General features: G+C 36.0%; 1 protein-coding gene across 6 annotated transcripts in view; it reads left to right on the forward strand.

Annotated features, from left to right (window-relative positions):
• The window catches only part of RalGPS (Ral GEF with PH domain and SH3 binding motif), a 30,078-nt gene extending 14,560 nt beyond the window's left edge, over nucleotides 1–15,518 (forward strand). For 5 of the 6 annotated variants that reach the window (XM_069508951.1, XM_069508948.1, XM_069508949.1 and 2 more), the window contains exons 8-13: nucleotides 629–838; nucleotides 4,143–4,196; nucleotides 8,706–8,840; nucleotides 9,601–9,768; nucleotides 10,799–10,939; nucleotides 11,304–15,518. In XM_069508951.1, the coding sequence (XP_069365052.1) occupies nucleotides 629–838; nucleotides 4,143–4,196; nucleotides 8,706–8,840; nucleotides 9,601–9,768; nucleotides 10,799–10,939; nucleotides 11,304–11,406 (811 nt within the window). In that variant the 3' untranslated portion in view covers nucleotides 11,407–15,518. The remainder of the gene's footprint in view (nucleotides 1–628; nucleotides 839–4,142; nucleotides 4,197–8,705; nucleotides 8,841–9,600; nucleotides 9,769–10,798; nucleotides 10,940–11,303) is intronic. The other variant, XM_034983787.2, reaches the window with a different exon arrangement.
• Nucleotides 15,519–17,898: the final 2,380 nt, after the last annotated feature.

Below are 17,898 nucleotides of genomic sequence, written 5' to 3' on the forward strand. Positions count from 1 at the left end.
CTGAATAGTTATCACAACTTAGAGTATGAGATAGCGCCTGTTCCGTGTTTAACTAAAACAACCACAACATTTGTACGCCGCTACGGCTAATGTGTTGAACATCTAACTATATAAAAGGAAAAGGTGACTGACTGACTGACTGATTGACTGATCTATAACGGACGTAGCTAGAAACTTTTTTGTGTTTTTAGGGTTTCGTACCTCAAAAGGAAAAACGGAACCATTATAGGATCACTTTGTTGTCTGTCTGTCTGTCAAGAAACCTAGAGGCTACTTCCCGTTGACCTAGAATCATGAAATTTGTCAGGTAGATAGATCTTATAGCTGACATTTGGGAAAAATCTGAAAACCGTGAATTTGTGGTTACATCACTCAAAAAAAATTAAAAATTGTGGTCATGAACTAATAATAATTAGTATTTTCAATTTTCTAAGTAAGATAACTATATCAAGTGGGGTATCATATGAAAGGTCTTCACCTGTGCATTCTAAAACAGATTTTTATTTATTTTGATGTAGCATAGTTTTTGAATTATCCTGCAGAATGTCGAAAAAATACGACTGTAGTACGGCACTCGCACTTGGCCGGTTTAATATATTAGGAAAACATGTTTCTACATTTATTTTAGGTTGTCATTAAAATTGGAGCCGCCATCACCGGTAGGCAGTTGCGCGGGATCCAAGGAGTCTGTCAAAGAGGCCGCAGTCCCGGGTACTTGCACATCGTTCTCGCTGTCTCCATCGCACCGTTTGGGCTCGGGCTCCCTACGTCTCCAAGGCACCTACACGCAGACTAAATTCATACCCACCCACCGAAAATGTCGTTCACTTGGCTCCAAGTAAGTGTTCTAGTCATAATTTCTAAAAAGATTATTCATTCGTGTTTCTTTATTGGTATTTTAAGACATCGGCGGGGTGATTACGTATCTCGCGACAGGCTTGCGACAGGCGTAAATCTCGCGATCGTTGCTGTCAAACGTAACACGTAACAGCAGCTAGAGAGAGACAGCCACAAAGCAAAATAAGAAGAAGAAGAGAGACAGCAAATTAACTGTCGCATTGCTACTGCTGTCGCGTTGCTGTCGCTACTGCAACGTTTTACGTAATCACCTTGCCGTTTAACTTAATTTATTGAGATGATTTAGACGTTACCGAATAACAAGTACATAGTATTCTCCCATAAATGTGGAATGAGCTTACCTTACGCCTTAAAGTACATTTGCCAATACCATATGGGCCAATTAAAACGCCCATTTTAAAAATATAATTATAGTACCTACATAATTTATTATCTAACAATACTTTGCATATTAATAACAACACCAAAAAATTAATTCTAAGAGATCATAAATTACGTATAGGTAATTTTTTTTCTAAAAAATGCGGCATAATATAATAGCTAGTTTTCATGGTATGAAAAATCCGTGTTTCCAATTTTTGTAGATATCGGTTCAAAACAACTTAATTATTATTTTTGGGATATAAGTCACTAAATATTTTAATTTGTACTATATAAAGTCATTTTCTAACACACGTTAGGAGAAAAATATCAATCGAACAATTTGAAATATTTAAGGTCATTTACCCTGTGTAATAAATATCTTTATAGATAAAGTAGAGGTATTGAAGTAATGGATACTTGTTTAAATATTTGCTGCCTTAAAAGGCCTCGTTCTAGTTTGAATCGATATCTATGCTAGTATTGTATGCTCAGTGACAAAAGTCAAAACATTTAGTTAAACGTCATGATTAACATCATTTTCAAAGCGAAGTAAAATAAAGTAAAGTACTCATACCATTTATGATTTTGAATACAAACTATGCTTTGTGCATACTCTTTTTTAGGTAACCTTCATTAAAGAAGTCCAGTACGCGACCGAAAGTGATCTAAATCGACATTTGGAAGGAGATAGCATATTTGTACATAGAACGTTGTCCCTGTCATTCAGACCGACAAAACGTCACATAGGTGTGAGAGACAGAGACAACGCTCATCAAAGCTGAAATGTCATTCTAAAGGCCGATTTACATTACTTTCGGCCGCGTACAATACTTAATTTACTATGCCAATTGCAATTTGCAATTTGACTTTTGTCAGTGATATTACCTATTAGCGTCAATGATCATTGGTGTTTCTCTTTCTTGATAATCTTCATACAGTAGACTATTTAATGTTTAATTATTATGTATTACTAGATGATGCCCGCGACTTCGTCCGCGTGGACTTAGGTTTTTGAAAGTCCCGTGGGAACTCTTTGATTTTCCGGGATAAAAAGTAGCCTATGTCCTTCCCCGGGATGCAAGCTATCGCTGTACCAAATTTCCTCAAAATCGGTTGAACGGATGGGCCGTAAAAGGCTAGCAGACAGACAGATAGACAGACAGACGGACAGACAGACACACTTTCGCATTTATAATATTAGTATGGATTAGGTGATGCGTACTTATTATTGTCCATATTCACCAAAACTTATAAAAAATCTTTGAATTTTTCTTTACATTTCGGATAATTTCGATTATTGAATATAAATATTAATGACTAGCTATGCTATGCTCGCGACATCGTCTGCGTGGACTTCACAAATTTCACGCCCTTAGGGATTGTATTTACAAAAATCCTTTCTTAGCGGATACCTACGTCATAATAGCTATCTGCATGCCAAATTTCAGCCCGATCCGTCCAGTAGTTTGAGCTGTGCGTTGATAGATTAGTCAGTCAGTGAGTCAATCTGTCAGTCATCTTTACTTTTTATATATTTAGATTAAAATGGAAGTATGCATCTCTTAGAAGAAAACTGCGTAGTACGATCACTTCGTCTAACCTCGACTAAAAATGAATGTACAGTAATGAAATACAGACCTTATTGCTTAACGTTAAAATTTGAAACACAAGAACATCAGAAACTCGTGTTCTCTCGCTCATAATTATTCGCGTATAGAACATGGCGCATAAGCAATAACCAATAGCGGACGAACGATTGATTGATGACGAATGATTGGTTAAAATATTTTCGCGCCATTTAAAAATAAGATTTGGTGAAGGTACATCGCGTCGGCGTGACTTATAAAGTGGTGGTACAGTGCGACAAGGCTCTCTTGGCACTTGAATGACATTGACAGGGGGGCGCTGTTGGAGAACAAAGGCTTATAATAGTTATAATATTCAAACAAGAACAAAGGGGACACTTGACGGCAACATTAGTTCCGATTTTGGCCACGCGCCAAGATAGCCTTGTCGCACTGTACTGTACTAAAAGGAATAACTAAATTGTTCATTAAGCGGTCTACTGTATAAACTCCATTTATTAAACCTCTTTACCTCATTTCAAGTCTCTGTCTTCCATGGGTTCATTCGATGGTGTTATCGCCAGATTTTGCTTGAGCTCCTTTCATTTTATGTCAACGCATGTACTGGTACTTACAATACCGAGGCTGTTAAGAGCGAGACATAATCATGAACTAAGTATGCGATATCAGTGAGGGTGAAATATATTGACCTATAATAACTAACTAACAGTAACAGCACATAGTATAATTTATTGTTAGAAACTTTTTTAGCTTTAATAGTGTGTGCGTTTTTGAACATAACACACAAAGAATGCCCTTCTACTTATATCTACATGGGCACCGATTCTAAGCACAACCTAATTTTAGAGTATTCGCACCCTCTTCTTACTATTGTAATATGAAAAGGACAGGAGCAGTTTGACATTTCTAAATTTAATTTTTAGATGGTAAAACCCGTGATTTTAGCACGCACTCGCGAACCTACTGTTTAAATTTGTATTGTGCACTAAAATTTAGAGTCTTTAAATGTGAAAGTCATGTTCCGTTCCTTTTTTAACATTAGTAAAAAGAAAAGGATGCAGATACTCTAAATTTAGTTTAGAGAGAGACTAGAGAATCGGGGCCATTGTTAAAATCAAACATTGGTACATTACTTTCTTCAACATATTTGTAAAACGCATGAAATGTGAATAACTATCCAATGAACAAAGTTTTGTATATGCGATAGTGCTCATGTCCGACTAATGAGGTAATGGCCAAAAATAAGTACTGCAATGTAATGTGATAGACTGGCATTCTTTTCATTAAAATCGCACACATAATAGAGATATTTACACACTGGCAATCGGATCATAGGTTTCGAAGCGCGAGCTTACCAAGAAATTTTCACAAGGTCAATTTCGGTGTGGGGTGAGTCAACAAAATTAATAGCGGTTAATTGGATGATGGCTTGCATTTTGGTGTATTGTAGATACAAAGTACTAAGTATGCATGCTTAAAGCGCGCAACCTTATAGGTAGGCATTTCTATGAAAAAAATGTAACTCTTGCATGGTAAGTGATCTCTTTGAAATCCGCCGAGTTTCTTGCTGGTTCTTCTCGGTAGGAAAGGCATTCCGAACCAGTGGTAGATGCATCCGACTATTCGAAAGTACTTGTAAAAGTTTATTCGAATAAAAAAGATTTTTTTTATTTTTTTTTGAAATATGAAGAAAGAACCGGGTATAGCAAAAATTTAAAGATAGGAAGCATAGTTTTAAAGTTAATTTTGAACATTTTTCTACTTTGCACTTTAGCAATTATTTTAAACCAGCTCTAGCCCGCGACTTCGTCCGCGTCTGGCGCGGAACTGTCTTTTCTCGTGGATTCCCGTGGACCGGGACTGTCGTTTCCGGTCTTTCGGAAGCTATCCGCGTATATACATTTCGGCGATTCATTTTTATTTATATAATAAAGATAAAAAAATCACTAACAAAATTTTGTAAAGTTGCAAATAAAAATGAAAAACAACTGTGTGTCTGTCTGTTTGCTATTTTGTAAGGTTGCAAATAAAAATAAAAAACAACTGTGTCTGTCTGTTTGCAATCTTTTCACGGCCCATCCGTTTAACCGATTTTGACGAAATTTGGAACGGAGATAGTCTGCATCTCAGGAATGGATATAGTTTTTTTTACCGGTAACTCTAAGGGTTCTCATGGGATTTTTATAAATCAAAATTTACTTAGAAGAAGTCGCGGGCCATCATATACATGTTACAGAGACAGCTTGCATCCTGGAGATGGATAGAGGCTATTTAAGTTTTCCCTATTAAGCTATTTAAGAGTTCCCTCGGGATTTAATAGAAACAAAATCCACACAGACGAAGTCGCTGGCATCATCTTATAACTATTAATCAAATAACTATTAAGCATTTTTTATTTGTGTCTGACCCGGGTCTTTCTCATCGCGTATTTTATTGCATAAACGCATGTGTACGAGCCACTCGTACATTTTTTATAAATTCAAATATTTTGAAAGCAAACCCACAACAAGATTCTTGTTTATCAATAGCGCTGACACTGCGCGTTGCGCCGTTGCGGTGTCGGCTATATCTTTAAAAACAATCAGTGTAATACAATCACCAAACTAACTAGCATCTTTTATTTATCTATTATATTATCAAACAAACTATCTATCAACAACGTTAACAACTACTAAACTGTACGAGAAACCCGACGCGTCCCGTACAGCATGTATGCCTTATTCCCGATAAATGAAGTAGTTGACCATTGACCATTATATTATATGAATAATACATTTATATTCTCGTCTTTTGTATTACTTAACATTGTGTAAAATTTCTCTTTAATAATTTTTTTTTCGCTTTTAATGGGTTTAGTCAGCGGGAAGTTTAACATCAAAATGTTGATAAAACTCAAAGTTTATATTGACTCAAGAGCAAGTAAATAGTTTTTTCTCGTAATATGTAATAAAAAAAATGTGTATGCTCTTTTCAATCTAATCTATATGTAAATAAAGTAAGTGATTATGTCTTGTGAAAATACCACTATAAAAACACAAACTCGCCTGCATGACATGTTTATTAAAAGTATTATTGCTTTTAAATAGTACTCGATATTATTAAAGTATTACATCAATAATCTCGATGAAGCACTGAAATTAAAATGGTCACATATTATACACGGACAATAAATAACAATTTCCGTTTTATATTTATGTAACAGGTTTTTAAGGATTATTATTTAAATTATACTATATCATTTGAGTTTACTATCCTATACATGTACTGATTTTATATTCTTTAATTCTTTATTGGGTTTACCAACAGCTTAATCATTTAGGTACAAAATCAATTTTAACTATTCCAAAATACGTTCACAAAATGACAAGCTTATTATAGGCAAACACAGCATGCATACAAATTATCATACATTTCCTACAGCTAATTAACAAAATTTAATTAAATTACATATTAAATACAGATCAATGATTATTATTTACGTACAAGATTAATCATACAAATATTTGCAAAAAGATTCAAAACAGAATTACACAATTTTTTGTTTATTTAATTATTGTAATCGTTACTTCATATTACTTAATATTATATCTAGAAATTTTCGCCTAAACGTGCTTTCCGTTTAAATGCTTTGTGTTCGAGTAATATTGCACTGTTCACTATTGTTTAATTTTGTTAGTTAGAATTCCTTTTCACCTAACCATCAGTAGTTATTAACTGTCTTAAATTGTCATGTGTGTAGTTTGCTCATATAATCTATACTTGGTATAATAAAAGTGTATCTGAACGGTTTTTGTACGCTAAATATATTTTGAAAGTTGTATTATATAGATATAAAGTCCACAAAAGTGTTTTGCGAATAACCCTGCGAATCCGGGGCAGGTCAACTATAGTTCACGACAGGTCGAGATGGCATTCGGGGTATGAGATGCGTCATGCAAGAGGGACGCCCGGCAGACCCTCGCTGTCATAGTTTTCAGTCCGTATCGAACGCGTTTATGGATTTCGTCGTTGCTTGCAGTTTTATGTATTGTAAAATATGACGTCAGTTGCCTGTTTGTTACATGTAAAAATAAAATAACCAATAATCTATTCTCAAACACGTGTACTAGCCTGAAAAGTATTAGAATATTGTGACATTGAATGGAAAAATTATAAATGATTATAAATACAGTGTATAAAGCTGTGTTTTGTACTGACATATCAAAAATAAGTCTATGTCCAGAACAAAAACCGATTTAAAAAACAGTAGGACTACATTAACAAAAAATCACTTTCACAAATTCTAACCAAACGATGTCAGTTTTGATTGTGATGAATAAAATAGTAAGTTCTTTTAAAAAAAGGTGAAAATAGTTTAACTCTCATATTGTTGCATACCAAAAAATATCTATATTGATTACCCGGTAAGTAATAAACCTCACCAGAAAATTGCCACCTTGACCTGTCGCGAACAATAATGTACAGTAGCCGGCAAGAAATATTGTACGTCGACGTTTAGAATGAGATTTCAGCTTTGTAAAGCGTTGTTTCTGTCACTCACACCTATGTGACGTTTTGTCGGCCTCAGTGACAAAGACAACGCTCTACGAAATCTCTTTTTAAAGGTCGATGTACAATATTTCTAGCCGGCTACTGTAATTATATTATAATTTACTAAAGTCTATTTTTATTCGTTGTTCTCTAATTGTATTTGCAGCACATTATTTATGCTTATTTTTCACTATTAATCGTACGCATGCCTTGAGTAGTTAACACTAATTAATTTACAGAGCTAAAAGTTTCAATGTGTGTGTTTTTCGTAATTTGTTAAAAGTCGATAAGAAGTTTCCATCATATTATTCATTTTACAAAAATGTCCAGCAATATGTGATCTTCGTATAGTGCATACATTTGAGATCTCACTCGCCATTTTAGGTTTATGTGTAAATTGACACTGGATGGCCGTGTAAAAGTACGATTTTAGCATTTCAGTCCTTCATAGGTGCAACGTATTTAGGACATGACAGTTGACACATTTAGCAAATATGGCGATTGAGTTCTCAAAATGTATGCATTATTTCAGAAGTTATGTCTCTGGTCCATTACATAGGTAGGTGATTTAACATAGGTATTTTAAATTCAGTAAACTAGGATTACCATAACTACGTCCATTAACGAAGTAAATGTAGATGTTTTAGTATCGGATCATACCCTTTCACTTTTAACCAAACAATTCTTTAACCATTGAAAGTAGTAGGGAATAAATTCTGTGTTTAGTAGGGAATAAAACTGCAAACTATGCAATGCATGCCATATTACAAGGTCAGGTGGTAAGGGAGTTTTAACCCAAAAGGGGTCATCATAAAAAGCGATTTATATCTCAAATTGTGAAAAACAAACCTTCTGGTTGACGCTATCGAGTAATATCACTATTTAGCCCACTTAATACATATACGTCATCGTCATATAATACATCGACCTTTAGAAGGAGATAACAGATTTGTAGAGCGCTGTCCCTGTCGTTGAGACCGACAAAACGTCATATAGGCATGAGTGACAGAGACAACGCTCTACATAGCCGAAATGTCATTCTAAAGGCCGATGTACATTACTTTCGGCCGCGTACTGTACGTGCTTGACGTCAAGCCGCTTGACCGTCTCGGAAACTCTTTAGAGTTGGTCACATAGTAAAAATTGTTTTTTTTTAAATTCATTATAGACGCACGCTTGACCACGATCACACCTGATGGGAAGTGACGATGTGGCCTAAGATGGGACGCGTTTGCCTAGAAAGTGCCTATTCACTCTTGTTTTAAAGATACCCGGGTTATAACGAGTACAGTGACCCCTTTTGTGTTGAGACCGTCTTACCGAATGATCTTAAATAATATCACGTAAGCTATTCGGTGTGTCCAACAGTATATTTGGAAAAAGTCACAGCGAGGACAAGGATGAAAAGACACCGGCTGGTTCGGTGAATTTGTTGGACGATACACTGCTGGAGTCTCCTATGTCGGTGGCGGGTGCTAAAATGTCTAAGACACTTCCTTACAGGTATCTTTTTGGCATTAAAGTTCATTTTTTATATAAATAGCGAGCAAACGAGCAAGCTGTTACCTGATGTTATGTATACCTGATGAAGTAGTTACCGCTGCCCATGAACATTTGTAGCACCAGCGGAACCGCCAATGCGTGGCCGGATTTTCAGGAATTTGTTGTTCCACAATTTGCATGTGCGTGGAAGAAAAGGTCTGGCACAACGGGTGGTTATAGTACACCAGGTACCTAGGTGGTGAAGGTGAAATTGCTTTCGGTGGCGTGCGGTGCGGTTGGTTATATACCGGAAATGTTAACAAGCTAGGGTTATGAAAAAGATTTAAATAAACTCGTAAATATAATCGGCGGTTGATCTGAATATCTGAATGTATTGCATTTTGTTATTTGAATATTTGAAAAGAGCAACCGCCGATTTTCTTGATGGTTGTTCACGGTAAGAGCATTCTGATCCAATAGTAGATTCACTTGACGATTCAAAGGCACATTATAAAAGTTTATTTGAATGAGATACCTTTTTTTAAATTTATACACTAGCGCTTGGCTGCAATTAGACCTGCTGGCAAGCGATGTTGCAGCCTAAGTAAGATTGAGCTTGCTTGCCTAGAAGATGCCTATTCACTCTTGACTTGAAGGTACCCATATTGAAATTGGAGGGGAAAACTGATGTTGAAAGGGCGTTCCATATCCTAGCGGTTCGAATTAAAAACGAGGAGGCAAATCGCTTCGTATCCGATTTCAAACAATAAATCTCTTTCAGTGACGTGCTATCAGTCTTGGATCCAGCCGAGTGTGATTTCCAAGGCTATGTGAGAAGGAAGACTGTAATTAAAGAGGGGAGAAAGATATCGCTCTCTGCTTGGCAACGCTACTGGTTGCAGATGTCTGGGAATATCATTTTATTCTACGGATCGAAGACTTTCAAAGGGTATGCCAATAGTTATACTTACTCCTGCTAATATTATAAACTAAAAAAATCACCTTGTCTATTAAAAGCTAACGAATTTAATAGCCAAGATAAGGTAGTACCAATTTAATAGCCGCGTACCTATCTAGCGCACAGGCTCGCGCGGCAGCCTCGCGAGCCAAATGCCTCGGCTGGTGTGGACGTGCCTCAGTGAGCGCTGTGTGACAGGTGGGAACGGTTATGTTTTGGCTCGCGCGCAAAGCTACTTCAAGTTTTGTCTATCCGTGTTTGTCTCTATCTATAATATTGATATCATGGGTATTCAGGAGGAGTCCATTCGTTTAATACAACTGTACAGCAAGTACAAAGCGCTTTGGGACCCCAAAGATCCTAAATATTTAAACAAAAGTCAGCGGGAAGACAGTTGGCGACAAATATCTGCTCAATTAATATGTCTGTCAACGAACTGAAAAAAAAATGGAGTCCTTGTGTGGTTCTTATCGTCGAGAGAAAAGCAGGGAGAAAGCTGCAGCTGAAAATACACGACTGTCCATTTCAAATACTCGCGAACTTATGATGGCTCAGCCTGCCTCGCGAGGCGGCCTCGTGTAAATTGAATAAAACTACTGAGGCTGCCTCGGGAGCCATCGCTCGCGATCTGGACACCAAGGCAGCCGCGCGGGCCTATGCGCTAGGTGGGTACGCGGCTAATAACTTTTTTTTATTAAGTTAGTACTTGAATAGTATTTTTACTTAACTATCAAAAATAACTAGCCTCCTCAGTTAAGCGCTATACTTATAGCAAGTTTCTACCTATCTCAAAATCGCGCTTTAAGAAGTTTCATTTCAGCGTTTAGACTATCGTGAGTGATTTCCATTATACATATCTCACACCCGGCTTTACTCACGTGTTTAGTCGACGCTACCCCGACTAGTTTCGAACCCATCATAGTTTTTACAAAGGGAATCTGTTCGCGCACGCAGTTGAGACTGAGTCTCAACGGCGACGCGTATAGTATAGTATAAAGTTTCACTTCAATATTTGGTGTAGAACGTGCCGAAGCGACTTCAGCAAGGAGCGCTGCAAGGTGCTGCGGCTGCACGACGGCTGGCGCGCCGTGTGGCTCGGGGCGGAGGCCCCTGATGCCTTCCAGATGATCGACCACACCAGCGGGACCGTCTACAAGTTCAAGTGAGGATCTCCACACTTCTTTTTAACACTAAAATTAAAAACGTATCTTCTTATACAACAAAAAATTACAACTTGAAATTAATCTAAATAATAAATCTACATCATCATAGTCAACTGATAGACGTCTAATGCTTGACATAGGTTTCTTGTAGGGACTTCCACACGTCACGGTCTTGCGCTGCCTGAATCCAGCGTCTTCCTGCGAATCATAGTATGTAAGGCTGTAAAAGTCGGATGGACGGAAAAGTGTCATTTACCCAAGTAAACTTAAGAAGCTTGCTATTAGTAGATGAGGGAGATAACCCAGGATTTCGATAAATTCTCATCGATTTTAATGATTACTAATAGTTCCCTTTTCTTCCAGAACCGGGTGCGAGGCCACAGCGAAGCAATGGGCCGAGAAGATCAGTGACGTCACAGATAAGATGATCAAACCTCTTCCCGCAAATCTCATGTCTTTCGAATAACTCAACGAATCTTATACACTAATACGTAATGAGTAGACCCCGATTCCTTTTCGCTTTGACAGAGGGTATGGGACAAGACATATCTTGCAATTTGTGGTATCTTGGAATACAGATTATATTTTATTAAATATCGGCGCTACGGTTCGTTATTTTTACACTAGCGTACCATATTATAAAATTATTGCCAATATTTTTGCTCATACGAGATTACAATAAGTAGAGTCTTTGTATTCTCTCTCCTACATTACCCCCAATCCATTTTTGGTAAATATATTACATATTTCGATGGCTCAGTCCTCAATTGCACTAACTACACGATTGTCGATTTTACTGGAGAACTGTTTTAAGTTCTGTTATGACTAGCACCAAAGCAGTACATAACTTCACCACTTGTCGTTGTTCGGGCCTGGATTATAATCGGATGTTCCAGTGGCAGAACATTTTATATGAAGCTATTCACACTTGTCTGAAACCGATTTTGTGTCAAAATGTTCTGCCACTGGAACATCCAATTAAAACAGCCGATGAGTGGGAACGGGCTGGTAATTATCTGATCACAACTCACGACCAGATACTAAACTGTATTGAAATGATCTACTATTTATATGCTAGTCATATCTAAACTTAAAACAGATCTCATGTGAAATCGATAATAGTTGTCTAGTTAGTCCAATAGGCTACTTGACAATTTTTTTAAGTTGGTCTTAAATGGTTAATATTTGTCCTATTATATCAAAAAAATTAACACTATATTTTTTTGCGCCCTAAAAACCGTAAAACTTTAATTTAAAAAAATATTTTTCTTAGACAGGTGAAAACACTGTCGGCCATGTTTGGCCGATAGATTATCTGTGCTCTGACGTCATGCATTTGTAAACAACAGTATAACCACAGGGTTATACTGTTGTTTACAAATGCATGACGTAGAGGCCCGGGCAACCCGTTGAAACTCCTTCGTGCTGGGGATTGGGGTTTGCAATTATCCCCCATAAACGAGGAATTCCTAGTAAGCGCGAGTCATAAGCTCGCGTTGATTACGTCCCTGCCCTTTGTACACACCGCCCGTCGCTACTACCGATTGAATGATTTAGTGAGGTCTTCGGACCGACACGCGGTGGCTTCACGGCCGTCGGCGTTGCTGGGAAGTTGACCAAACTTGATCATTTAGAGGAAGTAAAAGTCGTAACAAGGCGTCATGCATTTGTAAACAACAGTATAACCACAGGGTTATACTGTTGTTTACAAATGCATGACGTCAGAGCACAGATAATCTATCGGCCAAACATGGCCGACAGTGTTTTCACCTGTCTAAGAAAAATATTTTTTTAAATTAAAGTTTTACGGTTTTTAGGGCGCAAAAAAATATAGTGTTAATTTTTTTGATATAATAGGACAAATATTAACCATTTAAGACCAACTTACAAAAATTGTCAAGTAGCCTATTGTGAACTAAGCCATCGATATTATATTATGATGATTTTCATATTATTTTAAAGTTTATCTTATCCCTTACCTACCCAATCGTCTATATTGACGTATCTCAATGCGACAAGGTAAAGGAGTCTAGTAATGAGTGATCTGATTTTTGTAAACCCGTCGGAAATATCAGTGCACTTGTGACGTCACGTGAGCGAACAAAGTATCGAAATACTATAAGTAAATTAATTTCACACAAAATAGCATATTGATTTTTTTAAAAGATCATTGATAATATTGGCCTTAATGCTAAATATTATAAGTTATTAGTATTAATTTTGTGATACAAAAATTTAATGATAAAGAATAAGTATAACCACAGTGAAAATTAGGTTGTAAACTTAAAAGCGCACTTTGACTTTGTTCAGACTTAAGTCAGTTAAAACAAGACAGATTTATGTCAGCGATATAAAGTTGTTTCGTTTTAAGAGCCTTAAGTCTGTGCAAAATCAAAGTGCGCTCTATAGATCTCAAACTAATTGGCATTATCTAGTTATTCCTCTATAGATCTTAGTCTTATTGAATCGGCGAGAGGGGAGAGATATTTCCGACGGATTCTATGTGTATGGCAACTTTAGTAACTAAACTACATTTTAGTAGATTATAAAGTTACATTTATATAATTATATTATGCTTAATTTTTGCCGAAGAGGCTTTTGTGCTACTATATTTCTTTTAGAATGTGCGAATATTAAATGTGATTATTATTATTGACATATAAACGCCTTACTAATATTATAATGCTTGGACCACATTAAGGTTGATGCCTAGCTTGACTACACCGATTATCAGTGTTCAATATCGCGAAAGTTATTATATTTTACAGCATTTGAACCTTAGTGTGGTCCCACCATAAAAGTGATCTATACCAGACACTTATGTTCAAATAATTTAATTTGTTTTTTGACCTCGCTGACTCTGTTCATTGTAACTACGCCTTAATTCTTCCACTTTTACCTTTCAAAAGTAAGCCACTTACTTCCACTCCTATTTTTCTTGCCAAGTAACGAAAACTGTAATACTCAGTTGATAAAATTAAAATAGTCCTTGAACATAGTACTTTGGATGATCTCGGTGTTGTTTCAAATATGGCTAAGTCACTATATCGTAATTAATTGTTTAAGCCCTCATATTCATGTTTATAATTTTAAATTTTTATTAAGTGTTGTTGTTCTGACTACTAGATTTAAACTGTCTCGACTCAAAAACTTTGCCTTTTGAGGAGTTTTTATTTTCGGTTCTCTGACAATATTATCTATACGCGCTTAAAAGTGTAGTAGCTATGTGGTTTATATATATATATATACACATTATATATATATATATATATATATATATATATATACACACACGCAAAACACAATAATTCATTTTACATGTTTTTTTTCAGTTTCTGAAAATTGTGTTATTTTGAGTTGAAACAGTTTTGACAGTTGGTGCGATATTGTATCGGCGGCCTGTCAAGACACTGTTTAATGAATTGGTTATTTATTTCGGCCGTTAAGTAATTGTCTAAAACAATACGACTAGGCTTTAAAATTCAAAGCTTTCTTTCTTTGACCAAAAATAATACGTATATTTTTTGTTTTTTTTAGATTCACTTGTACCAAACTGCTGGTTTAGTTTTTTGTATCGGTTTGACAAGACAATGACAGTGATAGAAAACATAAAATGATTGGTACAGTCAGCAACAAAGCTAGGTACGCACATGTTCATAGTCGCTTGTACTGGCGGGTGCAAACCTAGCATTGTTGCTGACCCTACAAGTTGACCCAGATATTTTATTTCAAGTTTTAAACAAAGGTTATGTATTCCTAGATTTTTTCCACCAATAAACTATAAGCAACTGTCAAAAGTGGGCCTTATCATACAAATGGCCGCCGATTAAGTCACAAGTGCACGTACGTCACAACTTTAGTGCGTGTAATGAACAACGAAATACGATTGTGTTAGAAGTGCCTACTCTTTTTGTTTGCGTTTATTTGCAGCTCCTAAACGGATGAATTTATTTGATTTGCTTTTGTTTGATTTATGGTCGAAAAGATACGACTGATAACTTATTTTGATCGTCAGCATTTTGGTTGCTATCATTCAAATAGTTTAAAATAAGACTTTAATTTTTAAAAAAAGATTAATTCGTTTAGGTCGTCGACACCATGACGTGTCCTGGGTCCATACAAAATGACTTGTCACGCGCCATTTTAACTCTATGGGTCTACTATCATGTCAAAAGTACGGTTCACCTTTCAAATAAGGACTAAAATCGTACTTTTGACATGAAATGTGACAGATACAGTTATAACTTTATGTGTCAAATTTCATGTCAAAATGAAAATGAAATTTGACACATCAGGTAAAAATGGTGCGTGAGAAGTCTATTTTTGAATTTCTATTGCTTCGTTAGTTCTAAGTTTAAAGCTCGAATCCACCGACGTACTAACAGGTTTGATATTATTTTTCACCCGACTGCGGCGAAGTCCAAAGGAGGGTTATGTGTTTGTTATATCGTTAAAATTAAGCTCTTTCTGTTGTATGAATGTATCTACGTATCTATAGGTTATTTTGTGGTAAAGAATTTTGTTATTTTTATTATTAAGTGATACAAACTATACTCAATAAATATCTTTTGAACAATACCGGGTTGTTTTTTTTACTGACTTTAGAGGTAAGGCCAAATTAGCCGAAATTTGAAAATACATATACATAAAAAATAAAAATGTACAGTTCTTGCAATTCACGAAGGTGAGTGGGTTCATACTTGTGTTTAAGTAGTATCGGTATAAGTAAGGTATACTGAATGTGTGCATTTGCGAGCGCTTGTTCGCGACTGATTGGTCCGACATGCATGCACACTTACGCAATGCCAGCGTATCCGGCGTAACTACAAGCAAAGTCCACTCGCCTTCGTGAACTGCAAGAACTGTAACATACGTCGTAACGGTAGGTAAGACTAAATTTTAGTCAGATAAAAATTTGGAGAGATTATTATTATTAGTTGTCCATTTGTCCTGAAAGAAGAATAATTATTGATCTCTATGCACACGCATAGTGTGAAAAAAAGTTTCGTACAAAAATGTCCTGGAGAGCTTTTCAAAAATTAAGAAATATTTTTGTATGGCTATCATTTTTTATCAGCTCATCTAAGTGCCAAGCCTTCAATAATTTCAGTTTGAGAACAATGCCCCAAACTAAAGTCTGAGCTAAGTCAAAATAATTAGGTATGCTCTATATATCGTAAGGTGTTAGTGCTAAAAAATTCTTACGCGACTCGATTAAATGTAAAAATTATATTTCTCAAAAATTTCTGAATGAAGGTTATTTTAAATATCCTTAGTTTCCGAAAAATTTGGAACCACAAGCTTAATTTGCTATAATTTGCCAAAACAGAAAATCCACAATGCATAATTGCAGTCACTTTGCAATTGTGCATTGTGGAGTCTAAATCTGAGGATGCTTCCGTATTGAAGTGGGGTCTACAAGATTTGTGCATTGTGGAGTCTAAATCTGAGGATGCTTCCGTATTGAAGTGGGGTCTACAAGATTTTATGCATTGTGGAGTCTAAATCTGAGGATGCTTCCGTATTGAAGTGTGGTCTACAAGATTTATGTATTGGTGGTTTGTATTAATGCTTACTTTTCCAGCTTCTATAGTAGTGGGAGGGCGGGCGATGCATATCCATACTGAACGTTGTGCTATACAGATTTGTCTGTTTTGAAGGATAAGCTTGTGATTCCTTATATCCATGGACTTCCGCAAAGTAACGCGTGCTTTTATGCAACATTCTTACGAGACGTTTCACCTAGTCAATTACTTCATCCGGTGACAGAAAGGCTGCCTTATTGTTCAGCGTGGAAATGCTGCCAATAATCTTGGCGCCGGCGTGATTGGTACGATAATTAGATTAGGCTAGCTAAGTACCTAATTTTTAATTAAATTTAAATAACGGGAGAAAATTAAGTGCATTAATCGTTAAATAGCTGTCGGCCTTGGTTGACCTGTTTAACTCACACTCTCGCTGTCACACCTATCATATTGTTCGATGATAGATCGTAGTCGAAACTAGGTCACGCTGCCCTCGATAAAATTTGACCTCTGTTAAATTTTTAAGCGATAAATTTTAAAACCTAATAATGTCTCGATAGCTTTAAATCGTCCAAGCTCGATAGCGCCGGTCCGAGCAATCTCATCGCTCTAGGCGAATTACCTACACGATTCGTGTAAGTACGTTGAGTCAAAATATAGTACACAAAAATAGAATAGAATAGAATAGAATGTTTTTATATTCATGTAAACTTTTTACAAGTACTTATGAATAGTCAGGTAGTTTTAATTTACCACTGAAGTTACAAATATCAAGATGTCTATTTTGTTCAGGTCCAGGTCTTTATTCCAGCTTCTAAGGTCCAGGCAGTAAGTACGTTTGCCTCGATTTTACTTACCTACCTTCCGGCTTCCATGACATCATCATCAGCATCCAGTTTCTTTAAACTTTCTTTTTGGTCCCTTGAAAGTATATTTTTTGAAGCAACTTCGCTTCATAACGCAACCAAATTTTTGATCAGTTTTTAAAGAACTATACCTACTTACTTAGGTACTTATTTTGTATGCCATTATTAGGCATTCCCATTATCGTTTTTATTCCGCCATATAAGTACTTTGAACAGGCATTGCTTCAAGACACAACCTAATATTTGATCAGCCTTTACATAATTCACACGAGTATAAGTATGTAAATACAACTAGAAAATAGGTAAATACGGTGATTTGAATCCATCAACAGCTTACATTCATTAACTTTTTTAGGCTATTTAGGCTAGGCATATTTTTTGAATCAGTAAAGTAATCGAATTTTTAGTCAATTTTTACATTATTTGTGTGTAAAGCCAGAACCTATATTACTTACTATTTATACCTATTCTCTATAGTCTATGTATACCATCATTTGTTATTTCTTCCCAGAGACAGTATAAGTAACTTTATAATATGCAAAAAACTTTTGACACTGTATTAGTTCA

This window comes from Maniola hyperantus, chromosome Z, assembly GCF_902806685.2.
Source record: "Maniola hyperantus chromosome Z, iAphHyp1.2, whole genome shotgun sequence".
Classification (NCBI taxonomy): domain Eukaryota; kingdom Metazoa; phylum Arthropoda; class Insecta; order Lepidoptera; family Nymphalidae; genus Maniola; species Maniola hyperantus.